Below are 11,069 nucleotides of genomic sequence, written 5' to 3'. Positions count from 1 at the left end.
AAAGTATATATACAATGCTAAAGCTGTGCATCTCGTACACAATTCAAGATGACCAAGTTACTGTCATATATGTAGCTAAAATAAATAAATATCCTTTATTTACCGTCGGTCTGTTCATAAAGAATAAATTCAATGTCAGGAACAAATGAATCAAATCAAACAACAAGGTTAAAAACCCAAACTGGAAGAAGGCAAACCAGTTGACTATTTACGAACTTGGCCAAGGTGTTGAACTTGGGTCTGCCTGAGCTAATCAGCCATGCTGATTTATTTGAGGTAATTATTTGTTGTGGGCTGTACAGTCCAAGAAATGTTGCTGGACATAATGGTTTATGTGTCATTTGTTAACAACAAGGCATAGCATTTGTAGTATTGCAATCGGCAGAAATTGCCAATAATGGGGCCTGCTAGGAACACTGGGATGCTGAGATGCGTGAAAGCATGGCAATTGTCCATGACAGTTGTTGTTCTTGCTGTTTATCCATCAAAAGATTAAGATTAAGAAATACAAGTTTATGTTGAAAAAAGTGATGTCGAGTTATTTTTCTCTGATAAGTGCACACACTCACAATGATGACATTACATGAATGACTAAAATCAAGGTTTCTACAGTATACGCCCATCTTTGTCAAGGGGCAAAGCCCAAGATGTCTTTGGGATCACTACTCGTCACCTATGTAGATGACTGGATTACAACTGCTGTACATTACAGAGCTGACATTAACAGCCATAACCCATAAAAACCGGTGTCGTATGCTTGTTGGGCTCTTAATGTTATGGGTGAACTTGCCTGCTGTTGACACAATTCACTCAAACCAACAAGTTAAGAGTCACTAGATACAGACAAAGGATGCCTCAAAGCTTAATGACAGTCCTGCATTACACTCTGCACTATCTGAGATTGTCTCACTAGTTAGTGCAGAGTGCACTATTGGGATGGTTATGGGGGTTGCCTGCCGCTAAGGAACTAAGGCGCTATGCCGCTATGGCGCTAAGGTGTAAACTTTAATGTTTGTTTAATTAATTAATTTCAATTAATTAATTAGTCTAGAGGCAAGGAAGTAATGGGAGTAGGGTGGGAAGGTACATGTGTAATCTACGTAAAACACATTCCATCGCCGTCGCTTAACTTTGAACATCGCAAAGCTATATATTTGTTTCAGGTAACCCCTTGCTCTCCTTGTGGTACCATTCTCCTTAGAACAAAACTAATTTGCCCTAAACGCATGCGTAGATTAGTTAGGGTTCGTGGCTTCTATATTAGGTGAAGGATACATTGCATACGGAATCACGCACAAATGTTGAGTGGTTTTCCTTATGGTAGAGCTCAACATGTAAGACGCATGCGTTCTAGCATTGTTAGTGTTATACACTATCTTTACGCGCAGTATTTTATATATCGTGTCATGCGACCAAGGACGGCAGTTATTTTTCAGGTAGCGCCAGTTATCCCTTTTTATTGCAAAAGTGAAACGTTACTGTGGCTGCGTAGCTTTTAGAATTACAAACAGGTCGGTTCAACAAATATCATCTGCTGTTTTCAATCTACAATAGTGTGCTTGTCAGAGTTCAAATATATTGCTTCTCCTCAGCGACTTGTTTATTTCCTGCCTTAATTGTGTCTGTAAGAGAGACCAAAAAGTTCTCAAGTTAGTGGCGTTAATACTCCACAAATTGTGAATTTGTAACAAAAGAAACCACGAAAAATGCTCAAATATTGCTGCAGACGCCGTGGCACCTAATGAAAGCGCAAATTAATTTAATCAGTCTTTGAGGAGACTCATTCATATCGGCCAAGTAGCGCTGTTTATCTTCAATACTTTTCGTTGAAAAGCTTCTCAGCCATCAATATCGTTGTGTGTTAATTTTGAATTGTTTTATTGTTAACAACAAAGGTGGCAACAGAAAAAGAAAGTGGTATTTCGTGACTATCTGATAATTAAATTAGTTCTTGTTCATCGGTAAAAATTTGCATTTTTAGTAAAACATCGTCTCTGTTCCGTTTCTTCATCACTACATCAGATATTTAACTTTCTTTCATTTATCTCCAAAAAACAAGGACATCTTCCGTATGTTTTGGAGAAAACAAGGGTTTCATATTACATGGCTTTGCGAGGAAAACAAAAGTATCAAGTTACAAAGTTGGCGTGAAGAGCTAAATTGTCACGTTTGCTGCTTCAGCGTATTGTTGAATTTAAAATGAACGAAAATCAACTTAAAGCACCAGTAGTAATTAATTTGTGCGTAATGTTTGGACCTTGAATGAAAATACAACCTTGAAACATACACACTGCAAAGCGGAAAAGCCGTAGCAGACTACCAAGGTAGACACAAACCGGAAGTGAACCGAGTAGGGGTGAGTACTTATGGGACTACTGTACCAGAGCTATCAATTGCGCTCTGCACTATCTGAGATTGTCTCACTAGTTAGTGCAGAGTGCACTATTGGGATGGTTATGGGGGTTGCCTGCCGCTAAGGAACTAAGGCGCTATGGCGCTATGTCGCTATGGCCCTATGGCGCTAAGGTGTAAACTTTAATGTTTGTTTAATTAATTAATTTCAATTAATTAATTAATTAGTCTAGAGGCGAGGAAGTAGTGGGAGTAGGGTGGGAAAGGTACATGTGTACTCTACGTAAAACGCATTCCATCGCCGTCGCTCAACTTTGAACATCGCAAAGCTATATATTTGTTTCAGGTAACCCCTTGCTCTCCTTGTGGTACCATTCTCCTTAGAACAAAACTAATTTGCCCTAAACGCATGAGTAGATTAGTTAGGGTTCGTGGCTTCTATATTAGGTGAAGGATACATTGCATACGGAATCACGCACAAATGTTGAGTGGTTTTCCTTATGGTAGAGCTCAACATGTAAGACGCATGCGTTCTAGCATTGTTAGTGTTATACACTATCTTTACACGCAGTATTTTATATATCGTGTCATGTGACCAAGGACGGCAGTTATTTTTCAGGTAGCGCCAATTGTCCCTTTTATTGCAAAAGTGAAACGTTACTGTGACTGCGTAGCTTTTAGAATTACACACAGGTCAGTTCAACAAATATCATCTGCTGTTTTCAATCTACAATAGTGTGCTTGTCAGGGTTCAAATGTATTGCTTCTCCTTAGCGACTTGTTTATTTCTTGCCTTAATTGTGTCTGTAAGAGAGACCAAAAAGTTCTCAAGTTAGTGACTTTAATACTCCACAAATTGTGAATTTGTAACAAAAGAAACCAGGAAAATGCTCAAATATTGCTGCAGACGCCGTGGCACCCAATGAAAGCGCAAATTAATTTAATCAGTCTTTGAGGAGACTCATTCATATCGGCCAAGTAGCGCTGTTTATCTTCAATACTTTTCGTTGAAAAGCTTCTCAGCCATCAATATCGTTGTGTGTTAATTTTGAATTGTTTTATTGTTAAAAACAAAGGTGGCAACAGAAAAAGAAAGTGGTATTTCGTGACTATCTGATAATTAAATTAGTTCTTGTTCATCGGTAAAAATGTGCATTTTTAGAAAAACATCGTCTCTGTTCCGTTTCTTCATCACTACATCAGATATTTAACTTTCTTTCATTTATCTCCAAAAAACAAGGACATCTTCCGTATGTTTTGGAGAAAACAGGGGTTTCATATTACATGGCTTTGCGAGGAAAACAAAAGTATCAAGTTACAAAGTTGGCGTGAAGAGCTAAATTGTCACGTTTGCTGCTTCAGCGTATTGTTGTATTTAAAATGAACGAAAATCAACTTAAAGCACCAGTAGTAATTAATTTTTGCGTAATGTTTGGACCTTGAATGAAAATACAACCTTGAAACATACACACTGCAAAGGGGAAAAGCCGTAGCAGACTACCAAGGTAGACACAAACCGGAAGTGAACCGAGCAGGGGTGAGTACTTATGGGACTACTGTACCAGAGCTATCAATTGCGCTCTGCACTATCTGAGATTGTCTCACTAGTTAGTGCAGAGTGCACTATTGGGATGGTTATGGGGGTTGCCTGCCGCTAAGGAACTAAGTCGCTATGGCGCTATGGCGTTATGGCCCTATGGCGCTAAGGTGTAAACTTTAATGTTTGTTTAATTAATTAATTTCAATCAATTAATTAGTCTAGAGGTAAGGAAGTAATAGGAGTAGGGTGGGAAAGGTACATGTGTACTCTACGTAAAACACATTCCATCGCCGTCGCTTAACTTTGAACATCGCAAAGCTATATATTTGTTTCAGGTAACCCCTTGCTCTCCTTGTGGTACCATTCTCCTTAGAACAAAACTAATTTGCCCTAAACGCATGAGTAGATTAGTTAGGGTTCGTGGCTTTTATATTAGGTGAAGGATACATTGCATACGGAATCACGCACAAATGTTGAGTGGTTTTCCTTATGGTAGAGCTCAACATGTAAGACGCATGCGTTCTAGCATTGTTAGTGTTATACACTATCTTTACGCGCAGTATTTTATATATCGTGTCATGCGACCAAGGACGGCAGTTATTTTTCAGGTAACGCCAGTTATCCCTTTTTTTTTTTTGCAAAAGTGAAACGTTACTGTGGCTGCGTAGCTTTTAGAATTACAAACAGGTCGGTTCAACAAATATCATCTGCTGTTTTCAATCTACAATAGTGTGCTTGTCAGAGTTCAAATATATTGCTTCTCCTTAGCGACTTGTTTATTTCTTGCCTTAATTGTGTCTGTAAGAGAGACCAAAAAGTTCTCAAGTTAGTGGCGTTAATACTCCGCAAATTGTGAATTTGTAACAAAAGAAACCAGGAAAATGCTCAAATATTGCTGCAGACGCCGTGGCACCTAATGAAAGCGCAAATTAATTTAATCAGTCTTTGAGGAGACTCATTCATATCGGCCAAGTAGCGCTGTTTATCTTCAATACTTTTCGTTGAAAAGCTTCTCAGCCATCAATATCGTTGTGTGTTAATTTTGAATTGTTTTATTGTTAAAAACAAAGGTGGCAACAGAAAAAGAAAGTGGTATTTCGTGACTATCTGATAATTAAATTAGTTCTTGTTCATCGGTAAAAATTTGCATTTTTAGAAAAACATCGTCTCTGTTCCGTTTCTTCATCACTACATCAGATATTTAACTTTCTTTCATTTATCTCCAAAAAACAAGGACATCTTCCGTATGTTTTGGAGAAAACAGGGGTTTCATATTACATGGCTTTGCGAGGAAAACAAAAGTATCAAGTTACAAAGTTGGCGTGAAGAGCTAAATTGTCACGTTTGCTGCTTCAGCGTATTGTTGAATTTAAAATGAACGAAAATCAACTTAAAGCACCAGTAGTAATTAATTTGTGCGTAATGTTTGGACCTTGAATGAAAATACAACCTTGAAACATACACACTGCAAAGGGGAAAAGCCGTAGCAGACTACCAAGGTAGACACAAACCGGAAGTGAACCGAGTAGGGGTGAGTACAGTGGAACCCCACTCTACGGACACCCGCTTAATACGGACACCCCGATATTACGGACAGTTTCGTTTTCCCCGACGAAAAGCTCATATATTTTTTCTAAAATTAACCCGCTTATTACGGACACCCGTTAATACGGACAACGGACACTTTTCTGTGTCCCGAGCGACAAACTCTTATACATCGTCAACCCCGCTTTACGGACACTGTTTGTATCTGTGCATTGCCTATTGTCATTGTCATGATTATGTGCTAATTAGAGATTTTGTACCCTGGTCAAGTTATGACAGATTTCGGCGGGTTAATACAATTATATTACTAAATGAAACAATGTCAAAATAGCATGACGCATTTGACCAGTTCTTTCTTCCAGTGCATTACCCAATCTGCAGTCCTTATATAAAGTTTTCTGCCTGATACGCTTACACAAAAGTTTCACTTTCTTGGTCTTTTGCTACAGTCCTTGCTTGTAGCCTTCTTCCTCTTTGACGTCTTATGCTTGCCACTATCAGCATCGGCCTCCGTTCGTATTGCTGGGTTGTTGCCAACGTCTATTAATTGTTCAAGTAAATCCACGTGCTTCCTAGGACCATAAAAAATATAAACACACGGTATTTCCATACCAAGGCCTCCACCCCGATTAACTGCTTTTCCACATACTTCAACTGATCCTCGATTAGTAGGCTTTGAAATAAAATGGGTGACTATACCAGTGCGGTTTTTGGTGTTTGCGAGGTGATATGGAATGTGGCCGATAACTCGACTTTCCTTTAGCACGGCGACTGCGTTTTTGTCCTCACCATTTTCCGGCTCTGGTTGCAAAGGCAAAATTTCACCGAGAGTGATAGAGTTAATGATTTGTAATTTACAGTACAATTAAAACGTTTTGTTGCCTTACAAGTGTCGGCCTTAGTGTTTGTATCGATAAAACACGTGTCCCTGACTTTTTTCCGAGGACCCCGGTTAATACGGACACCCCGTTAATACGGACATTTTGGCATGTCCCCTTGGTGTCCGTATTAACGGGGTTCCACTGTACTTATGGGACTACCGTACCAGAGCTATCAATTGCGCTCTGCACTATCTGAAATTATCTCACTAGTTTTTCTTTCTTTTCCTTTCCTTTCTGTTCCTTTTCTTTTTTATCCTTTCCTTTCATTTCCTTTCCTCTCCTCTCCTTTTCTTTTTTCTTTCCTTTTCTTTCTATTCTTTTCCTTTCTTTTCTTTTCCTTTCGTTCTTGTTGCTTTTTTTTTCCTTTCCTTCCTGTTCTTTTCTTTCCTTTTTTTTGTTTTCTTTTCTTTTAATTCTATTTCTTTTGTTTTGTTTTTCTGTTTTGTTTTTCTTTTCTTTCCTATCGTTTTCTTTCCTTTCCTTTTCTTTGATTTCCTTTCTTTTGCTTTTCTTTTGTTATCTTTTTTTCTTTCCCTTTTCTTTTGTTTTCTTTTCTTAGTTTTACTTTCCTTTTCTTTCCTTTCCTTTCCTTTCCTTGTCTTTCTTTTCGTTTTCTTTCTTTTCCGTATTTTTTTTCCTTTCTTCCCGTTCCGTATGGACGGCGGATAAAAGGGGCAAAAAATAGTCTTCATTTTATTCATTTTTTTCCATTTTATTTCATTTTAGAAACAGCGGTCTTCCCAACCCCGATGATGGCGATCTTTATTCACCTCTTATGTGTTATCGGTAGAGGAGCAAGCACGATCTTTGTGGTTGTGGTGGATTTCTTGAAGTGGATGGGGATTATGACTCTACAATTCACCGGATGGATCTTTGTGGGGTTAAAAATAATCGTTGTTTGCGCTCTTGCTTGTGTGACGATATGTTTACTCGGTAAACTGCTGTGACGATAAGTTTTTCCTGCAACACTGTAAATTTCGGACTGAACGGACACTTGAACTGACAACTGGGGGAATCTAACTCTGGAGAGCACTGCTTGGCTGCGGGAACGGAAATTCGTCACGATTTCCTGGTACACGAGGATCTACTTCGATGGTCTTCACTACGGACGTCAAGGAAGAGACATAACTTGGTCCAACGGTAGTTTATTCTGCACTCTAACGTCGAGGGTGAAATTGACATACTCGGCGGAGTAGCCGCTGTAGAATCGTAACGATGTAGCCGATGTAATCGATGTAATCGAAAAAGCTTTACAAACGTACTTGCTTATATATCATCCTTTACACGTCAAGTGTTTACAATATGTTAACGTAACTTCAAGTATACAATACGAGCGGAAAGTACTTAATTAAGGTAGCGAATTCTAATCAACACCACGAGGTTTCCAAAATTAAAAATAGAGTGGTAGGATTAAAATTACACAGGCTGAGATTAAGATAGAACAAACTTAGGAAATTAAAAGTGAGATACTTAAATTTGAAATTCTGAAATGGTGTTACCGACAGCAAGGAAAAATTATCCTATGAATAGAAAACATTAAAAACTCCATTAGTGAAAAGTAGTTCAGCTGGCTAACCTCCGAGAAAACTAATAAAACTTCATTAGTGAAAAGTAGTTCAGCTGGCTAGTTTCTGAGTGAACGGAAGGTAGATTTCAATAATAAAAAGAAACTCAAATGACCCGATAACGAACTACTTGTCTTCTAAATGAAGCCAGTGAAACAGCGTTGCACACGCTCAGGTATACAAAGAATCGGCAAAGTACAATGAAGAACAAAACTTAAGACCTCTAGCTGTTAACTGAAAAGAGGCTACTGACGGTTTTTTCCTATAATTTTCCAAATAATAAAGAATTATCAGTGGAACGGCGAATTTTCTCATAACACTTGGCTGGTATCAAATGACTTACCCACTTTAATTGTTACATTCCATGTTGCAGTTGTAGGACTGGCTATCGTTTTCCTATCTGCAAACGTTTTTTCCATAGTGACAGTACTTCGGAGAAGTAGCGTCAACCGTGGCCACTCACCATCAAGTGACGGTGGGCGACAAATCTGAAATGTCCAATAAATCACTCTTACATTCAACTGTCTGACTCACAGACTGGCTAACCGACCAACCTACCGTCCGATATGATGACTGACTGACTGACCGACTGACTGACTGGCGTATGGACCGCGGATGGACTAAGCCAAAATTATTGCCATTTAATTTTATTTTATTTTATTTCCTGTCCTGTCTTGTCCTCTAATTTCATTTCAAAGACGTAAAGATTTAAATATTATTAATAATGCTTTATCACTTTTATTATGGCTGTTATTCTTGTAGTCTGATATCATTGTTATTTATTTCATTTCATTATTTCATCTCACTTCACTTCATATCTTTCCTCCTTTCCATTGTTTTCCTTTCCTTTCGTTTTCTTTCGTTTTCTTTCTTTTTCATTCCTTTCCTTTCCTTTTCCCTCTCCATTTCTTTCACTTCCCTTTCCTTTCCTTTCTTTTCCTTCTGTTTCCTTTCCTTTTCTCCCATTTCCTTTTCTTTTTTCTTTGCTTTGCTTTCCTTCTCTTTACTATTATTTCCTTTTTTTCTCTTCTTTTGTTTTCTTTCATTTCTTTTCCTTTTCTTTCTTTTTCTATTCTTTCCTTTCCCTTTTTTCTTTAATTTCCTTTTCTTTTCATTACTTTTCTTTTCTGTCTTTTTTCTTTTCCCTCTCTTTTTTCTTTCCTTTCATTTTGTTTCCTTTCCTTCCGTTTCCTTTCTTTTTTCCTTTCCCTTTCTCTCCTTCTCTTTTCTTTTTATTTCTTTTCTTTCCTTTTCGTTCCTTTCTTTTTCTCTTCTTTGCGTTTATTTTTCTTACTTTCTCTTTCTTTCCTTTCTTTTCCCTTCCTAATTTTCGTTTCTTTTTCTTTCCTCTTTTCCTCTGCTTTCCTTTCCTTCCGTTTTCTTTTCTTTTTTCTTTCTTTATCTTTCCCTTTCTTTCCTTTCCTTTTGTCCTTTCTTTTCTTCCCTTTCCTTTATTTTTCTTCCCTTTCTTTTTCTTCTCTTTCCATTTTTTACTTTTCGTTTCCTTTTTCCCTTTCCTTTTTTCTTTCCTTTTGTTTTCTTTCCTTTCTTTTCCCTTTTTTTCCTTACTTTCTTTTTCTTTTGTTTTCTTTTCTTTCCTTTCCTTTCCTTTCCTTTTTTTCCTTTTGCTTTCCTTTTTTTCTTTTCCCTTCTTTTAATTTTCAGGTTTTTCTTTCCTTTCCTTTAGATTCCTTTCCTTCCCTTTCTTTTTCTTTCCTTTTTAGTGCAGAGTGCACTATTGGGATGGTTTAGGGGGTTGCTGTTCGCTAAGACACTAATGCATGAACGCCATAAGGTGTAAACTTTAATGTTTGTTTAATTAATTAAGTTCAATTAATCAATTAGCCTTGCGGGAAGGGGGGCTGGGTGCAGTAGGTACCCGAGTGCACTACGCAAAACGTGTCATATTTACATTGCCTTCTTTGATAACGTGGCAAATATATATATATGGTTTTGCAAATCTCATGGTATCCTTGTGGTGCCAATCTCTCAAGAACAGAAGCAATTTGTTCCAAACGCATGCGCAGATTAATTAGCGTCAAAGTCGATTATATTTTAGGTGAAAGATACATTTCATAGCATATGAGACGCATGCGTTCTAGCATTGCTAGTGTGATAAACTCCGTTCTCGAGTTCAGACGCACATTTTTTATTTTATTTTTTGTAATGAGTGATATCACACTCTCGTTTTGGCTGGGGATAGCAGTTATATTTCAGTTAACGTCAGTTCTCCTTTTTTCAGTCCAAAGAACGTTACTGTGACTGCGTATCTTCTGGAATCTTCCCTAGCTCTAGTCAAGAAATGTCGTCTGCTGTTTATAACTATTGTGTGTTTGCCAGGGTTGAAATAGAGAATCGGAGCATATTGCTTCTCCTTAGCAGCTTCTTTATTTCCTCTTCTATGAAAGAGAACCCAAAGATCACATTCAACCGAAACTTTCCCGCGTTAGTTACATGTAAAAGTAGTAAATTTGTGACAAAAGAAACTTCGTTATTATTACCGCAGACTCCGTGGCACTTACTGAAACCTCCAATTAATTTCGTCAGTCGATGAGGTGACTCGCTCACCGATGTTGGATATAATTTCGGTCAAGTAAAGATCTCGACCTTCAATACTTCTCGTTGAAACGCTCCTCAGTTGAATTACTCAATAGCATTGTGTATTAGTTTGATGTGGTTTTATTGTTTACACCAACTCGGCTGGCAGCAGAATTAGAACGCACTATTCCGGGATGTTACTAAAACTGGTAACGGGGAACGGGGAACGGGGAACGGGGAACGGGGAACGGGGAACGGGGAACGGGGAACGGGGAACGGGGAACGGGGAACCGGGAACGGGAGTCTGGGAACGAGTGTACAGCGGTAACCCGCGTGAAAATTCGACATGGCGGACAAAAGAAAAGAAGAGGGAACAATTTGGGGAAATGTGAGGAAGTGTTGCGGTTGTAAACGTGAGTTTCTACCGGCTGTGCCACCAGATCATGGCCCAGTACGTTCTTGTTAGAGAAGAGTCCGATTGGTACTGGAATAGATAAAGCATGAAATGGCGCCTGGGGTGAAAGTCGAATCGGTATTATCCTATATTATCACAAGCTACGTCCATCAATCGGTCAGGCCACAGTCTTTCTTACATAGAATTTCAAGCCTTCATAGTCTACTCATATCTTCTCACTTTGTGCACGAGCT

The 11,069-nt window shown here is 38.4% G+C and overlaps 1 protein-coding gene across 1 annotated transcript; it reads left to right on the top strand.

Moving 5' to 3' along the window:
* The first annotated feature begins 7,070 nt into the window (after positions 1 to 7,070).
* Positions 7,071 to 8,375, top strand: LOC145498605 (uncharacterized). The gene is made up of 2 exons (XM_081478506.1): positions 7,071 to 7,251; positions 8,257 to 8,375. Exons 1-2 carry the CDS (start codon positions 7,071 to 7,073, stop codon positions 8,373 to 8,375), a joined length of 300 nt encoding a protein of 99 aa, XP_081334632.1.
* The last annotated feature ends 2,694 nt before the right edge of the window (positions 8,376 to 11,069 follow it).

The sequence above is a fragment of the Orbicella franksi genome, chromosome 9 (assembly GCF_964199315.1).
Source record: "Orbicella franksi chromosome 9, jaOrbFran1.1, whole genome shotgun sequence".
In the NCBI taxonomy this organism is placed as follows: domain Eukaryota; kingdom Metazoa; phylum Cnidaria; class Anthozoa; order Scleractinia; family Merulinidae; genus Orbicella; species Orbicella franksi.
Note: the sequence above shows the minus strand (reverse complement) of the source record. Positions and strands in the feature narration are given on the sequence as shown.

Bases quoted from the DNA above. Each gene is read 5' to 3' on its own strand.
- LOC145498605 (XM_081478506.1), top strand. From the start codon at position 7,071: ATGGCGATCTTTATTCACCTCTTATGTGTTATCGGTAGAGGAGCAAGC. The intron at 7,252-8,256 runs GTAAACTGCTGT...TCCATGTTGCAG, and splicing joins TGTGACGATATGTTTACTCG to TTGTAGGACTGGCTATCGTT.